We start from the raw sequence: 21,921 nt of genomic DNA, 5'->3' as shown, positions 1-21,921 counted from the left end.
AAGTCATACATTTAAACTTTGGCTGAATCATCAAATGAGACTACTAATAACATCCAAAAAAATGGCAAGGGAAATACTTGATATTGTTCAGCTAAGGCTACTGTTTAAAAGGAAAGCTCGTTTTTAATATGAAGGCCATTTCAGGGTATCCTGCATACATTTTAAAATTAAAAAATAAAGATAAAAGTTTCTTCCTACTACTTCTGTGGGTTTGTAATAAACAAGAACTTATCTTTACATAAAAATTTAGATCCTCATCTATAACTCATTTAATTACAGTGACATAATTATACATAATAATATAGACATAAATCCCAAATTACCTTGCACTTATTCCGTGTGCTGGTCATTCTGTTCATCAGAAAGCTGAAAGTCCGACTCACTTTACATTTTTCAGACTCATTTTTTGAGGGTACAATGTATTTATTCCATTCCTCCTCCTGAATCCTAAAAGAGAGACCCGTGAAAAACCCTCATTCCAGTGTGAACAGCCCCTTAAGACAGAGCAGAATCTGGATGGTGCTTGTTTTGCCTAACATTTACAATTACCTGTTTTATTGTGGGTTTAGCCGATGTTATTAAAAAGACCGCAATCCCTCTTTACATAAAAGGAGTAACACCAGCCTGTGGGCTTCTCTGAACGTTCAATGTGTTACAAGCTTGCCTCGATCACGGCTGATATCAAAAGCCCCCTTGCTTTTATTACGGTGTTTTGGACGTGCCTACAGTGGATAGGAGCACACCCCTACCGCGCATGTCCCGCAGTGGTGCACAGCAAATCCCCGCTGCAGCACAGAGCGAGCTGGGCTGAGCTCAGCACAAGGTTTAAGTGGGGGCTTACAGATCCCCTGGGCCGGGAGCGCTCCCCTAAACTGCTGCTAAAAATCCCGCTGCCAGGGGTGCCCGGGCCTCTTCCCCGCTCTGCTCCCTAGATGGCATTCTTGCACAGACCTGCTCCCGGCACCCCAAACCGCGGGTGCCACAAGTACCCATACCTTTTCTCGCGGGACTGCTCGGGCAGACTGTACGCTCGCTCTGCAAGACATAAACAGTTATCAGGCACTCAGACTGCAAGGTTGTCAGGTTTACTTGAAACGCACCGCCTCCACCAGGCCATAAGCTTGTCATTACGGGCTTGCAACGTCGTTTGAAATTTAGGAAAGCCAAAACGTATATACATTAGAAGCAGCTTTTCCTAGGGTAAGACCACTGCCTACTAAGCTATGTTTAGTTGAGAATCTGCCAGAATGGAGATAGGTATCAGTGAATGCCAGTCTCTGCAAACAGTCTATTTTTAAGAATAACAGAAAATATTTATTTTGTTTTTCTTAACAATCCCGACTTGAACGATTCACACTTCATTTTGCTTTTTACATAATTTGTTGTAAGATATCTTAATGACATTCTTCTACCATTTGCAATTACCCATCTTACGCAGCTTTATCTACAGTATTAAAAAAATTTAAATCCCTCTACGTAAAGAAGAATATTACTAGTCTAAGTACTGCACAGGATGTGTAATGTTACAAGTTTACATCCTAGAAACAGTAGAGAGGACTCAAGGAGATACTCTTCAACAAACTGTCTAAAAAGCAAAATAAAAGATAAATCATTCAGTTGGGTTGTTTTGAAAAAAAAAAGAAAAAAAAACCAAAACAAAAAAACCAAAACCAACAAACAATAAAGACCACTCTACCATTTCCAAATTAGAAACCATTTTGCAGACATTTGTCCATTTTGCAGACATTTTTTTGCAAAGCTACCGCAGGTATGGTTCAGAAAGATACTTAAAACACCTGCCTAAGTCAAAGCATCAGACTATGCCTTCTTTAAAGTTAGATGCAAACTTAAACACACTTCGCTGAATCAGCATGTCTTCAGACAAACATAGACTTCAAGTTAGTGAGAGCTAGAATATTTACCAAAGAAGCAGCAGGACTAAAAGGGCATTTCAGTTAGTTTCCAGGCACAACTTGTGCCGCAGGATGCTTTCAGAAGAAACGAAGGCCATGTACCCATGGGAGATGAAGACAGCCTCATGCAAAACAGCACCGTGGGGTTGGCATTGAGGTACTTACTACAAGGGTGGAGCAGAGACACTGACTTAGAGAGTGAAAGAGCCTGAAGGAGGGATCGACCACTGTTCACGAGCACACCATCTACAGAGCAGGGACAAATCCTTTACTGTTACAGCCTGGTAATGCCTTCTCGAATAAGAGCAGGTAGTTGTTCTAAACCTGAGTGTACTGAAAAGCTTCCACCAGAAATGGATGGCAATCTCCCATTTTTCTCTCGTACTTTGTGCAAAAAAGACCATCCCGTTGCCATCCTGCATTCAGCTGCTTTGGCTTATAACCATTGCAACGTACAAGGTCAGCTGCGCCTCCCTCTTGCATAGCTAAGCCCCGAGCAAGATGTCCAAAGTGGTGGCAGCTAGGCAGAGGGGAAGGGGCAGGTTTTCAGTGCACAGAGACCTGCACAGACCCAGACACAATCCCACTACAGCCCTCAGAGATCGGGATTAACTATCTGACCTAGCTTCTGGGACCAAGCTCTTGAGCTAGTCCTGTACCCAGATGCAACTGGTCAAAGTGAGAGCAGCCGTGCCTACCTCACACAGTCATCACCACTGCCAGCTGCCAAACTCTCTGTTCAATGCTCCCATCCTTGCAAAACGCTGGCAAGGAAGGGATGAGGCACGAGGTGCTGATGGCAGGGAACCGCCAGCAGGAACCTCAGCAGACCACCCCCCCACCCCAGCAGCCCACCGCATCTGCAGTACAGGCTGCAGAACAGCTGTTTCCAAAGCGGGGACAGGAAAGGGTTTCCACCTTCTCCACAAGACAGGTACAGGTCCAGCACTGACTGTCCCAGGAGGAAGGGGAGAGAGAATGAACAGGACATGGGCCCAAGCCCGGACCAGCTCAGCGCAGGTAATGGTGTCTGGACGAAGCTTAACGGGCTGTGACACCAACAGTCCCATAGCTGCGAGGTCAAAGGAACTCTGTTTCAACTTTCAGCACATGCCTCAGGGCTTTGCTGATCTGCCACCCTCTACTTCTGTGACATTTCCATCTTTTTCTTCTGCCTTGTTTTGCCAAAGCCTTCCACCTAATCTGTTGGATACAAATGGTTACAAATACATTAAGTGATGTGGAAAAATACAGCACAGCTGCCTACTGCAGGCTGCAGTGCATACTCATCCTTACAAGGGGACATTCACAAAGTGCATTTGAATAACCACAAACAACTTATTTGCTGCACTGCTTAACACAGTCCTAAGGAAAGAAGATGTCTGCAGTCACTGCATGTCTGCCCATCTGCTTTGCCCATCTCAGCTTCCCAACAGCTTTTGAATTTGTTAGCTGGTTTCAAAGTTAACGATAACATTTCCACAACTTTTGTGTGTTTTCACATTCTGCATCACAGAATCACAGAATGATTTGGGTTGGAAGCAACCTTCGAGATCACTCCATCCAACCTTCCTGCCATGGGCACGAACATCTTTCACTTGATCAGGTTGCTCAAAGCCCCGTCCAACCTAACCTTGAATGCTTCCAGGAATGGGGCATCTACCACCCCTCTGGGTGTCCATCCCATCTGGATCACAGTAACTCGCATGTCCTGCCTCTTGCTCAGGACTAGTGGAAAGCTAAAGGTATACTGGAGGGAGAGACAAGCTGACAGTGTGGCAGTGGACAAGGTTATAGGGACAGAGGCCAAGTCTCTTGAAATGCAGGTGGTTTTTAAGTTATGTGATTAAATGAAAAGTACAGTATATGTATTTCACACTTGGCATGATTTTCAAATATAACCCATACTTTCATTGCAAAAAGCGTGGGTTGTCTTCTAAATATGAAACTATGAAATAAAGCACGTTAGAAACAATTCGTAAAAAATTACAAGCTTCTTGCAGAGACATCTCTGACTCCACTTGATGGAGAGGGTGGGTTCCGCTCCCCAGCCTGTGGAGATGACAATAGCCCATTCATGTTTCAGGGATTCCCCAGGATCTACGGGAAACCGGGACCATCCGCCCTCTGACACCTCTTCTGTGTCATCCTGAGCTTCCTCATGGTCTCTGCCAGCCAGCCAGCAGGAGGCTGGGGTCAGGATCTTCCAAAAAGAAGATTACTGCCCTTGCCTATGCTACTTTTCCTGATTAACGCTCTCCCAGTTTGCGTGCCCTCCCAAGGAGGTGCTGTATCAGGGGAGGGCATAACAGGACAGTAGATGGGAGAAGAGCGAGGAATGATGGTAGGGCAACCCGACCCTGCTTCCACGCACATCGGCGAGGTCTGTGTACAGGACAGGCCTGAGTAAAGCCATCGGTGCTGGGCCTGAAGCAGGCAGGCACGGCATGAGGCTGTGCAGGTGCAAAGCCAGAGCACTGACCTTCATTCAAATCCCCAACTGCGAAGTCTCGAGGAATGCAAGGTCTTCCTAATAAACCTTTGGGCGAGGAGCAGGAATAGGAGCGTGACCGAATCCCAGACACTGTGCATTCCTACAAGAAATTGCAGCAAATTAAAACTTGTGTTGTTTTGAAATACATCAGCAACAGAAATAAAATAAATCAGTGACAGAATTCCTGAAAGAAAGACAACTGACCACAGGCATACATTGTCTTGGCTTCATTAACCTTTAAGTTGAAGTACAATTTTCGACAATTTCATTTGAACTCTTAGGAAGTCTGTCATACTTCCACCATGATAATTTTTTGTATATTACAGGAAATAATTTGTGGGTGCAAGAGACTTAGACTAAGAGAAAGCTTACATTCCTCTAAAGTTTGGTGGCAAGCACCATCCAAACAGTGTTGTTGGCCATTACATCTGATGACCAAGCTATCTTCCTTTACCAAGAAAGCCATTAATCTTAGTACTTTAATACCTCAAGAATATTTCATGGAGACTAATGCCCTGCCTGTCAGAGTTGCCAAAGAAGGGAGTTAACCTCTTTACCTTTTCTGTCTGCATTTTTTTTATTGTGTGTGAAAAGATTTTCTGATCCCCAAATATGTCAATGATCAGGCTTGAAAGGAAACCCCCTGATTTTTGATACATCATTTACATTTACATTAGGAGACTACTCCTAAACAACTTATCTGATTGTTTTTAAAAGTAGCCCTAACAGAATTCAGTGTTTGTGCTGGACTCTTTTTCTCCCTTTATGTAAACATTTGCTGAAGATCAGATAAAGCTCTACAGTGGCAAGAAGTCTGTCTAACAAAAACATAAAGAATCCCTACAAACAAAAAATAACTCTATGTATGTGACTAAAGATTCAGAAATGGCACCATGGTCTAATGGAAATGAATGTAGCCAGGATAATTTAGAAAACCATAATGAAGAGGAAAGATTTGCACTGGTCAATGCACAAAACCCAAATGAATTTTCCCGAGTCTAGCAATTGTTTTAAAACAGGCAGCAGGCTGGTTTTATACTTTACAAAGCTCTTACCCTTTCACATAATTACAGCTGGTTAAACATTTCCTCACTAAACATATCTTGGTTAGAAAATGCTGATTCACTGAACCCAAGATATTTCCTTCGAAACGATTCTGATAAACGATGCTTTTTTCAAAGCTGAATCGAATCTCTGATGGACCCTTCCCATGGCTTCTGCCAAGCCTGGCCACAACTGGGGAGCTCCAGCTCCACCACAACGCTGTGGGTGTTGCTCTCCAGAGGGACTAGCATGGCCAACTGGGACCTCATTTTTCCCCTTAAGATTCAGATGTTTCTCACATGTTTTCAATGATTTACTTAAAAGGAAAACAATGCAAACCAAGATAGTATCAAATACCTTGGGCTGCAGACTGATAGATAAGTCCAATCCATCTCTGCCACAAGTCATGGCCTCTGAAGAGCCGAGGGGAGGGTAGTGAATGTGGGATCTGTCCGAAACACCTCCACTTCCACCGTCTACTTCAAGGTCATCGAGACTTGAACTGAAGCAGACAATGAAGTCTTTAATTCCCATGAATTCTAGTAACGATCCATCCCAACCTTAATGCAACAAGCAAAGATACTGCTGTATCATCTGATCAATGACAACACAAACCACCACAATTATGTCAGGTAAGTCACGTTCTGAGTCCCCTCTCAGGTTTGCAGTCACCTGGTCAAGGTACTCAGTCACGCTGTACAGGACTCATCTGACCCAACCTTGCGGATCTGCGATACAGACATTTGCATCACCCACGATCATGCAGACTCCCACCACAGTCAGCCACTTCTGGAGGATGATTTTCAGACCCATGTTCAGCATCTCCCTTAAAATGAAATGTTTTGTTCCACACAGGTACCTGCCTCCCTATATAGACGATAAGGAGAACTGAGACAACTAGCTCAGATTTCAGTATTAAGATATGTGGGTATATATGGATATTGGGTGTGTATTTGAAAGACACGACGTGGCTATTCACAGACATCTTTTTTCTACATCTGTGACTTGATGGAGGATGGAAGACAAAACTAACAAGAGAGACGAAGGAGGGTCTGAGACAGTTTATGAAATTCATTTCAAAAGATAAAAACATATAGGACTATAAACTGAAAAAACTCTGGCTAAATCAGTATTTCAAACACCTAGAGACTATTTGATTGGCAAGGGTTCACAAGCAGAAGAGTGCAGTAAGGTTTCTCAGCAGTACCAGGGTTTCCCAGAATGGGTCCCGTTAGCTGCAAGAGCAAGTTCATGGTCTCTTCATCAGAGTGACTGGAAGGAACGGTTGACTGCTTGCCATAACATTCCAGCCTTACAACATAAAACTTTAAATTATGTGTGGTATTTCTAAATAGCGGAGTTCCTACCATGAATAATAGCACAACAATTCCTTCACACACCACTACAATTCACTTTGAAGAAGGCCAAATCTATCGACACTGTCCAAAACTACTTCCTTATTACACTTCTGGAGACCATCTTTTGCAATGTTTCTTAGTAATAGCCCACGTGACATCTCAGAAACAAGTTATTTAACTGCATTATCGGTTACTCTCACATTTTAAAATCAGAAAAGCAATACGTGTCTATGTCAACAGACAAGCATACATGTCTTACTGGGGGTAACTTACCTGGGGAATTTTTCTGACATAAAAAGCTGGTTTAAAGATCTGCTGAGTAACTTGCCACATCACCTCAGATACTTCAAGGAAGATGCTGATGGAATTACATACTGACAGTCTTATTTTATGTGTAATATTTGGATCACTTACAGTTGACATATTAAGGTCAATCACATCTCTCTGAAAAATCATATAAGCTCTTAAAGCTCACATATAGGTATGTGACCTAGGTCTTAAAAAAGGTGGACATATCTAAAAATGTATAGCAGAAAAATGTTTATAACAGAGGCAGAAGGTTTTTTATAGTAATCTACATGATATCCCCGTAGCTAGCAAAAATAAAAGGTTTGGGAAAGAACAACTCTTAGCCTGACGCTTGTTGTCTTATCTGTGTTAAAAGACTCCTCCTAGTGGAACTTCATAGTTGCATAAGAAACTCAAAATTAGGGTAGAGAAAATGTTATTGCCCACTTTAATCAACAACGGACAGACACTACTGCTTCCTTACTGTTTCCACATAGGTCTGATGCCCTACCTCCAACTAGTCCAAACACTCTTGAAATGTGGGAGACAGATTCAAACTTCCTCCTGTACATGAAGGAAACTATTTCATGTCTCTTGTATCCATAGAAGCAGTAGAGCCTTTTTATTGAGGAAATTTACTAATTGTTAAAAAAAAAAATAAAATCAATAAATAAAAAATAGTTTCATCTTCCAAGCTCTCTGCATTCCTGAAGCCAACCAGTTCCCAGCATAACCTAAAGCCATCTGGAGGAGGGTCCTCAGACAACTGGCTCCACTGGCAGCAAACCAGCAAAAGAGCAAAAAACAGTCTGAACCTATCAGAAATGCAAGCTGTACTCTTCGTCTTTTGTGGTTAAAAAATATATGCCATCAGGAATAAGTTGGTCTTTCTACAGACCAGTGCAAAGAATGGAAAGATTCCCAGAGATTTCAACAGATTTTGGAATATTTTCTTAAGGGAAAACATAACTGAGGAAAAACTAGGGTGAAATTCTTGTTCCTGACAAAAATGCCATAATGGAAACTCTTACAGTGAACAGCTGATTCTTTTTTTTTAGAGAATACATACAAGAAGAAAAGGTATAAAAGTATAAATTTGCATTAAAAATGAATTTACTTGGAGGACACCCTTTATTTGTTAAAAATGTCTTCATAACTATTTTATGAAAACAGATCATTAGGACAATTTAAACATCAGTGATTTTACCTCAGTAGTAATATTTATTACTCCAGATTCTGCTTCATCTTTTGAAATAAAAGGTTATCATAAATAATCCTGATTCTGGCCTTATCATCAAGTCAATTCCATACCTTCTTTTCTTCACATCAGCATAAAGTTGGCCCCGATCCTTAATAAAACCATGGCTTTTGAATGGAAGGTATGAATCTGCTCCATATGGATCAGAAGGTGAAACAGTATGTATTAAACCTGCATTTTCTCCATTCTTCACTGGCCTTTGATTTCCTTCATTTGGATCATATATATATTGGTCATTCTCCTCAAGGGAGGGAGATGAAGAGCTCTTAGACATCGGGATTGAGTTGGTGGGATTCAGACATGTTTCACTGCTGACACCATCTCCATGAACATAGCTAGCCTTTAAATCTCCAGCCTGCAGAGAAAAAATGAATGCTGGTAAGAGGCAGTAACAAGATATATTGTCAGGGAACAAGGACCAGATTAGTTTGCCATTTTATTTATGGTTATATGTTTTGCCTTGTTTTTCCCTACCCTATTACTTTTTACAGCACATGAACTGAAGGCAAGTTATATGGCTAAGAGATTCTAATCCTTGCATTACTTTTTTCCATAATTAGAGTAGCAATGAATTGGTATTTGCAAGTCTAATGGATTTCTCACTCGGATTTATACCTTTCATTAAATGTATCAATTCATATATTTATAGCTTTTATTAAAAAAAATCCTTGAGTTGAGCAAAAATATGCATAATACATTAGTGTGGGAGACACACAAGAGGAGAATTCAAACATTGTGCAATTTAATTTGGAAAAATCAGCATGCACTTGGAAAAATCCATCATGCACTTTTAATTTTACAGCACCAATTTCCTAAGCTTTGAGATAAATATATATGACCTGGAACAGAGATTCTCCAGGGGAAGAAGGGAAAGGAATCTTTATTTTTTGCCATCAAGCAATTATGGGCATGAAGCACCCCTTCTCTTGCACAAAGACAGGAAAGGAGTTGGGAATTATGTTTTCTCACTACAGGGATCAGGATTTAGACCCTGGTAACAAATAATTCTTTGTGCAACTGAGGTTGAATTCTCCTGTCAACTCTGCAGAAGATACTAAAACACAGTTTATTGTCAGTCTTTTAGTTAGATGCTACTGTCATCTGTTTAGACACTGAATAATACTGAAAAGTCACATGGCCAGTGAAAACACTCAACCTCCAAAAAGCGCCGGTATAAAAGCAAGCAGAAAGGAAGAATTGCAAGCATCTCCCCTGGTCTTTCAGATTGCTGACTTCCTCCTCTCTGGCCCCACTTGAGATGTGTTTTCATCCCCATTGTAATGATGTTTCTCTTAGTAAAAGACAGAACTGCTGGCACGTTTACAGCAGCCCATATTTGTATTCAAAGATTTGGCGCATACAAGTCTGGAAGTACTTCTGTTGTGTTGTGCAGGTAAGATGCACGAAGGTAAAATGCTTCTCCCAAGTCTTATGCAGCTGTCCCTCCCTTCAAAGTTATTCCTGCCTGGGCAGTATTTCCCCTCAGCACCAGAGGGACCTCCTCCGGCAGCGGCTCCAGCTCCTGCTGCGTGGGGCTTAAGGAGAATTTGGCCCCAATCAGCAATTTAACAAAGATGAATGTGGCTATGCACTGAGCAAAGGTAAGTAATCCAAGCTGAAGGACCCCTCAGCAATATACTCCGGTTAACATCTGCATTTGTAATGGAGCTGCACTTCTGCAGCTCTGTCCTTCCAACCTGGATATTGTTAAAATCAAGGGTTCACAGGTTGCCTATATAGTCCCCTGCTAGTTGCTCACTCCTAGGTCATTATTTCATGCATCTCTCAGTAACCTTAGGTGCATTTTGGACATTCTGGCCTCTGACTGAAACTTCCATCTCAGCTGTCACAATGAGTTGGATCTGCAGTGAATGCAGCGGCTGAAGTGTTTCAGGGAATGGAAAAAAAAAAGGGGGAGGGGGGGGAATCACACTTGTAAAATCTCAGCCACCTTCTAGCATGATGATCTGATCATTTCTTACTCCTACATTCCAACTTTCACCCCAGGCCGAGCCCACAGCAGGTTACAAATAAATAAATCACTTCAACCATCACTGAAACATAGCTACATGCCACCAGAATTTGGTGACTGTTTACCTACACACAACCACTATACACAAGAGTTGGACTAGTCCTCCCTGCCCAACTTATGATATCTGAGTGTGACCATGGGGGAGGGATTTCAGGTGCAACATGGTGATGTAAAATATAATTTGGCCTGGACACTCTAGATTATCTCCAGTGCTGGTGACAAATAAATCAGAAACATGAATATTAAGTCAGGATCTCCAGTATCAGAATGCTCCATGCCAGTTGTAGGACATCAACTTCACTTTTTCATCAATATCTCATTTTTATTGAACCTATAAGCTTAGCTATGAGCTTATAATTAACTATTGAAATCAGCCAGCATCAGCAAATTTGGCTCTCTTGTGAATGTACATAGAATGCAGAAAATCTGAAATGCACATGAGCAAGTTACTTTGTGTTAATGTCTCTGAGAAAGAAGCAAATGCCATTTAGCTCACAAACACACAGAAAAGAGAGTAAGAGCTGTCTTAGAGTTCTCCCTACAGGCTAGGGAGAACAGTTCCTATCATCTACTGAATCTATTAAAAGGGACCTCATAAATGGGTTACAAAATACAGCTGAGAAGAGTAAGGTATTACTGTTTTTATTTTAAAGCTTTACTAATTGGCCACACACCACTGCTGACAGATCCAGAAGACCCTACTATCACACAAATAAGTTACTGAAACAGAAGATGATGTTTGAACTTTTGGCAAATTTTTCATAAGCTTACTTGATCTACTACCATGCAGTTTGCATATACTTCACCACTTCCACTCAGCATGGCAGAAAGTCTGGTTGCAGCAAACAAAGTAGGTGGAGCCTTGAGTTTCCTGAGAACATCAAGGGTAGACTGTCTCTGCTCTGGAAAAAAGAAATTGTGGAAAATATGCCATTAAATCTCAAACCATCTTCTTCTCATGTATATATATGGTCATAAAAATGGCAAAGTTAAACATTAAGCACCAAATCTTAGGATTTTTGAGTAATATTTGTGTGGCCACTCAAAAATCTGCCTATTTGTAACTGCCTAATATTTGCTATATGTTCCAAGAAGCCTATAGTTGACGAGACTGTAAAAGGTACCACAGAATCATTCACATTACTTAAAAATAAGTGTTCCTGTATTTTTGTTAGCAAAACCTTCTATTTTCCATCTAAGCTAGAACTTTGCAGAGATCTGTGGTTGCCGAAGTACACAGGACAAGATTTATGGGCTGGGATGAAGTATGCATGATTCTGGCCTATACACTAAATACCTACCATCCGATGCATTATATGAACAGAATACGGTTCAATTGCCATCAAATAATGACTCTCCTAAAGCATTCGACCTACCAGAAGCAACATAAATACTAATCTTAAACCAATAAAGGAGATTACTGTTCTTAAAACAAAAAACAGTAACAAAATTGTGAGAGGGATATAAATAAAATACCACTGATAGTGCCTTTACAGGGTCACAGCAATCAATCAAGATTTGACACATGAACAAGATGTTTGGGATGAACACTGCATCTGATCTGCTTTTGGTACTGAAATGAGAAATTATCAGTCTCACCAGAAATCATTAAAAGAAGTTCAGAGTTTAGTTTTCAATAGTGTGTTCATGACTGCAAATATTACAAAAAGTTGCATGGGCTGACTATTTCATGGCTTTGAGCAGCAGAAAACCTAACCGAGTGCTACAGAAACACTGTCTATCCTGCAGGCCCACTTCTCTTAAAGCTGCTTATAAGTATGAAGATCATGCACCAATCCAGCATTTGAGCCAGTAGTCAAGGCCTCATACTATCTTCTGATTGTAAAAGGAGCAAAATATGACAAAGTGGAAATCAGTCTTGTTCTAGACTGCGTGAAAACAGGCTGAAAAAAAAATATCACAGTTGTACTGTAATTTTCCTTATTTTAAGATTCCGTAAGTCAACTAGTGCCATTGGAAGTGAACTGAGATAAACTAGCATAAAAATTATGTGGTAAAGTATCATACCCAGCAAAATACCCAAAATCAAAACTCTCAATAAACTTAATTCCAGTTTGTCTGTTATTGAAAATGATGCAAAAAATCCTTCTTAATCTGTATCAGCAATTTTTTTTTTTTTCAAAGGTGAAAAGGAAAAGATACCACTAAAGACCTTCCCCACGCTATATTCCTAAAGCAATGTAACTACTTTTGGAAGATCACAGAATCATAGCATGGTTTGTGTTGGAAGGGAACTTCAAAGATCACCTAGTCCAACCCCCCTCCCATGGGCAAGGACATGTTTCACTAGATCAGGTTGCTTAAAGCCCCATTCAAGATGCCTATGACCATCAGACTGCAAGAAAAGTTATAATGAAGAAATGACACTGGATTAGAAACTACACTTGTCAAGGTCTGAGGCATTTGTTTCTTTGGAAAAAAAGTCCCGGACAACTGCCAAAACTGCAGTGCTACACCGCAGCTTTTATTTAATTTTAAGATGCTATCTCATAAAGCCCAAGAACAGTAAGCTCTATACTTAGAGAAAACTGGAAATTCCCATTTAGAAAAGGCACACTATGAATTATTTGGTTTCTAGTCCTGGCAGGCCTTGCGGGATCTCATACCATTGAAACATCCTTACGCTTCTCATTTTGCTTCTCGCTCCTGCAGGAACTTCAACATGATTTTACGGACTGCCATCTTGAGAATTGCTAAAGCTACAAGCCATTTCCTTATGTTGGCCAAGATCCCAAAGCCTTTGTTTATAAATAGTATAAAAAGCATTGTTTTCTACAGCAGTTCATCAGACTTTGGCAGCTAAAATCATATGGAAATGGGATTTCGCAAAACTGGCAGTACCTTCTTGTGGCAAATAAAGCTTTCCAAGGGCTGGTCTCAAACCAACAACCAGGAAGAAAAAAAAAGTCAGGCTCTCCATTGCTTCTTGTACGCTTATTACCTTCCCCAGCGCACGCTCCCTCTCATATATGAACCCACTGGGTACAACTGGCAAGGGCAGTAGTTGGCTCCAGTGGTAGGCTGCAAAGGTTCAATACATACACCTGAAAAGCAGCCCATGCATTGGGGATTCCCGAATCACGGCATAAACCTGAGCCTATGGAGACACTTTCCCAGTCCCTACTGCTGGCTCTCTACAGTCAGTTAATGGACTGCACTATGAATTACATGTCCCGAGCCAGAAACAACAAAATGCCCCTATTACTTCACATTTTTATTTATACAGCAACTTCTAATACCACATTTTACATTATTTTAAAATTCTGTAAGAGAGTAACGGCCTAAGTAACAAATTCTGAAGAAAGCTGCTGCAAATACAACAAGATATATCAGAATATGTTATTTGCAGTACCTTCCGTTGGTAAATCTTTATTGATTATCACTGCTAAATGCTGTTATGTTTTTCTGGCAATGCTCCAGTCTGTTGTTAAAGGTGAGGCATCTAAATAAATATTCATTGGGGTTTTAAATGATCAGACAAAAGGTAGCAGGTTATTTTGGGCTTCACGTTGCAATATGACCCCACTGTACCTCCTTACTCCCACTCCACCACCCAATTTCAAACATGCATGAAGGGAGGACTACATCAAACTAACTTTGTAACAAGAGAAGTATTTAAAGACTTCGCTGAATGCAGGGGAGAGCATTATTAATTACACATTGACTGTGCTAGTAACTTATTTCCACCGGCCAGACCCACACAGTTTGCCAAGTGACAAAACTGTCACAAACATCCACATCACACGCTGCATTCCTACAGCCCCACTAATTGACTACAGCCTGCCTTGCTGCCTACAAGTCATCTCGGTCTTACGGGGACCATGAGCAGACCTTCCTCCAGGTTAACATAGCAGCAGGTAATAGCTTGCTGCACTGGGTACCAGTAGTAATATGCAGCAAGGCTGTGCCTGCCTGAAAGATGAGGAGTATCTAAAAAATGCATTTTTAAACAAAATGTGTCCAAAACCTCCCCTACCCATTCAAAATGCTTATTCTCATTGCAGATGCAAAAAAACTTCAGCACAGCTTATGGGAAGACAGGTAAGGCTGCCAGGGCAAACTCGCACTTCTTGTGAGAGTGCAGGTGTCCCAAAGAGTTTTATCTCTGAAAGGTGTCAGTAATGGACATCAAGATGCTTACTAAGGTAAAAATGACCCAAATACAACACAGCAAAATTGGCTTTGTTACTGAAACAACCCAGCAAGCACAGCTCACCAAGCTGATCATCCTGCCATAGCTGAACGTTCTGTGACTGTATACTGTGCCAGGACCACCAAAAAAGAATAAAATGTCTCCTTTAGCAGAGCCTGTGGCTCTCTGCCATCTGCCTGGCAAACAGTCCAGAAAGATGTATGCGTTATTTAGATGTAGGTGAACAAAAGCCACAGTGCTGGGAAGGATAATCTCCAAACATGGATAAAATAAAAGACCTTGACCAATGAATAAGTAGGCACATGTTCTCTACATCTTCTGTAATGTTGTCATCAAAGTTATACAGCAAAGGCTGCACATTTTACCAGGCATAAAAGCTTATAAAAATACGTTAACTTTAAAAAATCATATGATCATCAGAGAAATAATTCAAAATATGCTTTATGTTGTTGTAAGAAAATGTATAGCCTTGAATGACCTGTGTTGGAAAATGGCAAGAACATAACACTGACTGTTTTTCCACAAAAAACAAAACTTAAAACATTCTATGAGAGAGCACACAGCAAAATAGAAGTGAAATACATCAACGTGACCAAGCTGAGAGCCAGGAAAGAAATTACAAATTCCCTTCTCTAGATACAATGATTAGTCTTCAGACAGCTCATCACATTTACCCCCAGCAATGTGAGCAGGGGTTAATGTATAACTTGAAGTAAGAGAGCTATGAAGTCAGCAAAAAATCCAGATAGCTAAGTTCATGGGTCATGCAGTACTGCAGAAATACTCCTCTAAATCCAGAAATGATCATCTGAATTTGGAGAAAGACCACCACACGTTCCTGGTGAGGGGCCAGCCAAAGTGACATGCAGGTCTATAGATGTGGACCACACAACCAGTTTCAATGAGGGATCTGCATTCCTAATTCAGGTGTCTCGGTGCTTCAGTCAGACGGTGCAACTACTCATACCAGCAAAATTAAGCAAGTACGTAATAACAGCATCACATGGAGGGTAAAGTGAGGCTTTGAAGTGCTGTTGCCATAAAGACAAACATTTAACTGTCCCAAATCTATGGAGTGGAAACCAAAGCACTGCGGCTCCTACATACTGCACGGTGAGGATCAGGCATCTGGATGCTAGAAATTATACCATCATGTTCAAGATGTGGTCCTAAAGTAGCCACTAAGAAACACTAAAGATAAAGACACGTCAGTCACTGACTTTGATCTTTGTCACCTAAATGTGAGATGCGAGAAAGCATCCCTTTCCAACATGGGATTCACAGCCCTGACCTCCCTCCCTGAAGCAGGCACCTTGCCTACTATACAAATGAATATACAAACAGAAATAGGTTAGTGTCTCATTTTATACAACAGCACAACAGATAAAGTACTTTCCCAAGATATGGGACAGTCGGTTCCAATTCCTACCTCTGCCCAAGTGGACTCGGCGCATAACTCCCACCTCCCAGCACAGTGGGACAGTCTTGTTGGAGGCATATTCTCAGCACCCCTGAAGGTTGTCAAAGCTTCCAAAAAGGCTCTGAGAGTCACTGCCTCTGAACAGGTAAGATTATGCAGCACAAGAGGAGGGGAGAAGAAACCTGCTTTATGGCCATTTCACATTAAACAGCAGAACAAATACCATTAGGGGTCTTGCAGCAAGGAACAAAACTTAGATCCCCTCCCCAGCCTAATCACTAAGACACAGTCGTGTTCATATTCGCTGTTGAGCCTAATTAACCTCTAATTATGCCATGCACATGCAGCCTCAGCAGGAGGGAGGGAGTCTGCAATGCATGGCCCCGAAGGTGCGCAACCTGAGCTTGGCTCCTGCCAGTCCCAGGAGTTCAGGGAGAGGGCAGAGGCTCCACCACCCGGTCTGAGAGGTCCCCAAGCAGGGACAAAAGCTGACCTTGGGGCATGCAGGGAACTTAGAATCTGAAAACACTGATGCATATGGTGCAAAGTGGGGTGTGAGACTTTCCGCTTTGGATTCTCCCACTGCAGGTCTGCACATCTTCCCCTGCCTCCCAGGGGGAGCGACCCCAGACCAGGAAACCAACAGCCTGTGGGTTCAGAGAGGAAGGGAGGAGGCTGACATGTCCTTGCCCAGATCAGCTGGAGCACCCAGCGCAGGTACACAACAACGACTTCACAGCTTTTGGGGTGGGGAGGAAGAATCCCGCACCGCTTCCTGCCGGGCACTACAAGTCTCTTGTTCACTGAGACCTGAACTCCTGCACAAGTGAAATGCAGCTCCAAGGCACGTACCCCACACCTGCGTGCCAGGATCAACCGGCCGTGTTCGGGTACTACCAGAAAAACATAGAACATGAGCGTAGATCACGAGCCTGCTGTACCCCCTGCAGAGGCACTTCTCCCACCCTGTGGTCAGCCAGGATTTCAATTCTCCAAGCACAAGTGAACCCTTGGACTTTACCACTAAAACATGCACATGCACCCAAGAGCACCTTCTTGCTGCAACAAACCCACATATATGGTCAGCTGTGCATACAAGCCACATGTCTCGGTATACTATTAACACGGATGGGAAACAAGATGCAATACTATAACATGCAAACACCAGATCTGTATACAGTTCTTTACGACAGGTGAAGCCTTAAAAAAAAAAAAGCTGTCTAAAGGTAAAATAAATAACAACAAAAGTGCCATCAAGGATGGGTGCGCAGCTTTACAGCATTTACAGATAAAACGAGTCCTAATGAGAGATGGAAAGAACACACACGATGCAACTTGCAACCCATTTCATCTTCTTTGCAAATTGCATGTGCCTCCATACACATTGCAGAAACTCCTATGCGCTTGGGACATATTAGATTTCCCCATGAATAAAAGTAAAAAGTTCATAAAGTGTTCTGCATGTTAAAGTGTGCATTCTGTACACATTTTTCACTCTAAAACTAGGTCAAAATCTCAGTCTGTGTAAACACAATTCTCCTGGCTCATTGACTTTAATGACACTGATGGATCTTAGTTCCCTTATTTGGTTTTTCCCCTTTCTGAAACACAAAAAAGCAATTTTATGGAAGGAAGCACAGATTACATTTTTTGCCATTCTCTTCATTTCTTTGCTTTTAAATGTAGTAAAAATTTATCTTTCCTCATTAAAGCTTTCAATGATAATTCTTCCTAACATAAACTTGCTGGTCAGTGCCTTTCAAGCTCCTTAAAACCCTTTTTATCATACTGACAACATTTATAATGCTTACCTCCCAAAGACTTCTCCACAAAGGAGCACAATGTCTAACTGTGCAAAGACAGTAACTGATCCTGCCACCAAAGAGAGTAACTGACTCTTCCGCTTTGTTTTACAGAAAGCAAAAGATTTCCCTCTTCATTCTGGTAAGATTTTTGTACACAATTTAAAAAAAAAAAATCCTGTTAGGTTTTGAGGCATATTTGAACTACCAAGTTGTCCCTAAATGAAAACAACTGTAACCAGCAGAGCTTTCTGCAGCCACTGCTGTGCCGTGCAGCTCCCGGGGTGTCAGAGCTGCTGAGTGAGAGCTACATATGCAACCAGAACTAAAAAAAGACCTAAGAGAGTAAAGACATAAAAACAATTTTAAAGAACAGTACATCATTTGGAGAAAACACTTTCTTCTTACTTAACAAATTCCAACACCGTTATCTACAAAAGCATAACCAACAGTGAGGCAGCTTTTGATAGAAAGAAAATCCACCTCACGCGAGCTGTTTATAGCCACCTGCACACAACCAGACAATGAAAAGGAGGCAGAGCTATTAAGTGAGAGTCATTTAAAAGAAGACAGCTTTTTCTACCTGGTTTGGATGCCCTTCTTCGAATCCTCATTTTAGGTAAGGAAGGCCAAGAGTAATTAAAAGGTGAATCAGAGTCTGAGTCCATTTTTGTGCTAAATAAACAGACAGTCGATTCCCAAAGTTGCACTTTGTTGTTCTCAATAGCAAGTCAAGTCTAAGAGTGATGTAAAATAAAGGAATGGACAAAGAAGGATCAAATTGCCCACTAAACACAGGGGAGGGAGAAGCTGTAAATGTTTGCTCTCTTCAGGCGTCCAGGCATGTAGACAGCTCAGGCTGCAAATATTAAGGCAGAAGCAAGGAGGTTAAAGTATGAGAGCTTCGAGTGGAGCTGTTGCATCGTGGTCCAAAGCTATTTGAAAGGTCACTGTGTGCCAATGAATCATTAACTCACCTTTCCATTTTGATGTAAATGAAAACAATAGGAGCCAAGTAAGGAATGAGAAAATACTTCTCAAAAGTAAACAAACTATTGCAGGCTTTTTCAAAGCTTTGTTTCCATGTTAAAAGTAGGGTTTACAAGGACTCTCAAATTAAGGACAGGCAAAATGCTGGAATTAAAGAAGCCAAAGAGTGACAGTAATCTAAGAGCATTAATCAATCTGCTGGACCCTATATTACTGCAGAGCAATACCCCTCCTCTCAGCATTTACAACTTTGGCAGACCTTGGGATGTTGCAGCTGGAAAAGCAGCGATAACCTACTCAAAATCTGTCGCTCTCATCTTTCTAGCCTAAATGAGCTTAAAGCTTAAGTGTTATAAAGCAAGATTACACTGTCACTAGAGGAGCTCTCCTTCCAATAATACTTAGTCTGAATAGTATTTTCTCCTTCACACAGTCACCAAGTTAGACAGTGAATCGTAAGGATTTTGTAAAGCTGGCACCCTTACAGCTCTGGTCTAACCTCACAGCAATGCACAATACAGCTAGTGACTAATTTACAACAAATCCTCCATTCTTATACAGTCTCCCCGAACAACTCGTAGGCAATTAGTATTCAGTAGGAACTCATTATCCCTTCCCCCAACATCTTTACACTACAGAAACTACATTTTTTTTAAACACACTCAAATGTGGCTATACAAGAGCTAATACAAAAATAACATGTCCACCGTTTCTTAACCAACTCCACCAAACATTTGTTTTTGTTACCCCACAATGTATGTGTTTTTGTATTCCACATAAAGGAGGAGAGGGAATGTGGATCAGCTTAAATGTCAGTTTTTGGAAGATGATGACAAGCTTGTTAACATTCCTTACTTCACTTCAATTATTTTTCAGGCTGCTGAGATCTGCAGCGCTACTTCTGTATTATGTTTCAAGTGATTCCTCAATCCACATTTTAGTCTGAGATAACAATGTATTTGTTGAAAGAAAATAATGTAATTCAAATGCAAATTTAATTCAAAACCCATTAGAAAAATATCTATCAGGTTTTCAGGGATAAAGTAATTATTATACAAGCACTTCATAAAGTGCACAAATTACATAAAACACAGTTGAAACACATCATTGTTCTGCCCTTCCCTTAACTGAAGTTCTGCCAGCTTTGTTAGGCCTGAAAAGAATAATTCGCCCCAGATGCTGGAAGCCTTAGACTTTCACTTTAAATATTAGACACTCCCATAGACTTTGTTTGATTTATATATATAATTAACAGCCCCAGGGAATTACAACAGACAATGGATGACTGAAAATACAGAGAGGATATAAATCCATGCTTTAAGCATCCACTTCAAAATACCTTCACTCCCTGGAATGTCAGGTTCAAATTGCACTGATAAATCCCCTGGGCATACGGGAATGCAGGCGTTGACGTACACCTTCCCACCTGCACACCATCCAGGGCACTCGCATGTCTCCCGTCGTGGCCACGGTTTGAAAGAAAAGGAAAGGACAGAGCATATTTGTTGGATAACTTGCTTGCTTAGGAAATGTCTTCCCAACTGCTCCAACACAAAAGATTTCCTCTTTGTGCAGCAATTTTCCCTACCCAAGTGTGCTCTCTCACTCAGCGGATGTATTTAACACCAACCACCATAAAGTCTTAATTTCAGATGCATACAAAAGGCAGCACTCCATGGGTGAACAGTAATTTACATTTAGAGCGAGCTGTTTTACACTGGCTTTAAAATTTCTCACCTTTTGATTTTAGCAATTATTCCTTCGTTCTACTTTATGAGAAATGGTAAATTTTGCTTACTTCTGTGAGATCTCCATTTGTGCATCTTTTCCGTAAATTGACCGAATCTGGCTTTTTTCACTTATACATTCAACTAAAATACACTTACTCACTCCCATTGGTCTTCCTGGACTTCTGTTTAGTCCAGGGAGGAATAACTAGAACCGAACAAAACACTCACAATGCGGAAATGCAGCCAATGTATTTAATGGCATTAAAATACTTTACATGCCAAGACATTTACTGTCCTGAATGACCTCTGTATGCTGCATAAATGTTTTCACTGACTGCTCAGTTATTGCCTGCTCCCTCCCTTAAACTAGCAGCTTTCATTTAGACCTTCTAATACAAATGAGTAATAAAGGATTGTTAAATAATTTTTCAGCAGCAGCCCTATTACATAACACTTGGAGAATCCAGCTACTAAATTTCTGCTGTGATAAAAACCTGATCATGTACTCCTACCATTTAGCCTCTGCTTCTTGGCCAAGTTCTTAGGCTTTTCACCCACTTGCTGCAATCTCCCCTTGAATAGGATCTTGCACGGGAATTTGTCAATGGCAGTCTGAAAGCGCAGATAAATTATTAACCTTAACCCCGATTTCTGAAGGGTTAATTGAATATCACTCACTTTATTTGCTGTGTTCGGGCCTTGTGAAAGATTATTTTTTTCTAGTTTGTAAAACTCCTTTATGCAGCCATGAAAGACCTCATGCTGTTTTTTGCCACAAAGAAGGGCTTTGCCTTAAAGTCTTTGGCTAAAAATATTTTTCTTCCCCATTCTTGCACTTTGTGGGATGATCCAACGCACTTTTCACCTGCCACTCTTTATTTCCAAAGTGGGGCATTTGCATGCAGCTGGCACAGAGATCCGGCAGCTCATGAGATAAAACGTGCTTTCTAGCTGAAAAATATTAACCTTACTCTCCACTGAAAAATTGTTTTCAATTATGTATAACAAGGTATAGATGTGAAGATAAAGAACAAATGGGGGTTTTGTGTGCATTACCTAAGGCTAATGCTTTTGATAAATAATGTAATGCCTTAAATTCTTTCACCCAGTGCTTGCCAAAACACATCCGTATGATATGTTTTTGAGAGATATTACAGTCTATTGTCTATTGTCTGACCATTCCCGTGGCTTGTGGCAAGATGGAAGGAAGCAGAGGAATGTCACCAGCATCCGCAGTCTCTGTGGAACGGCACTGTCACCTCCCCAGCACAGCCCCGCGGCGCTGAGCGGGTGGGCTCCTTCTCCCCAAACACCTCTAAACCATGGGCTGGCAGCTCACTCTCTCAGGCAGACCAGGAGACAACCCCTCTGGGTCCAGTGCCCCTGTATTGGGTTTCTGTGGCAAGGGTTGGGGGGGG

General features: G+C 41.3%; 1 protein-coding gene across 1 annotated transcript in view; it reads right to left on the bottom strand.

Moving 5' to 3' along the window:
• ARHGEF28 (Rho guanine nucleotide exchange factor (GEF) 28) overlaps positions 1-21,921 on the bottom strand; it is a 99,076-nt gene that overhangs the window by 39,461 nt on the left and 37,694 nt on the right. Inside the window, exons 9-17 of the mRNA XM_010582869.1 lie at positions 11,159-11,289; positions 8,409-8,710; positions 7,083-7,167; positions 6,171-6,318; positions 5,809-6,011; positions 4,396-4,507; positions 2,079-2,159; positions 996-1,035; positions 324-447 (exon numbers count right to left, since the gene is read on the bottom strand). Coding sequence (XP_010581171.1) covers positions 324-447; positions 996-1,035; positions 2,079-2,159; positions 4,396-4,507; positions 5,809-6,011; positions 6,171-6,318; positions 7,083-7,167; positions 8,409-8,710; positions 11,159-11,289 — 1,226 coding nt within the window. The remainder of the gene's footprint in view (positions 1-323; positions 448-995; positions 1,036-2,078; positions 2,160-4,395; positions 4,508-5,808; positions 6,012-6,170; positions 6,319-7,082; positions 7,168-8,408; positions 8,711-11,158; positions 11,290-21,921) is intronic.

The sequence above is a fragment of the Haliaeetus leucocephalus genome, unplaced genomic scaffold (assembly GCF_000737465.1).
Source record: "Haliaeetus leucocephalus isolate CR32 unplaced genomic scaffold, Haliaeetus_leucocephalus-4.0 Scaffold849, whole genome shotgun sequence".
Classification (NCBI taxonomy): domain Eukaryota; kingdom Metazoa; phylum Chordata; class Aves; order Accipitriformes; family Accipitridae; genus Haliaeetus; species Haliaeetus leucocephalus.
The sequence above is the reverse complement of the archived record's forward strand: the minus strand, read 5'-3'. Positions and strand labels throughout refer to the sequence as shown.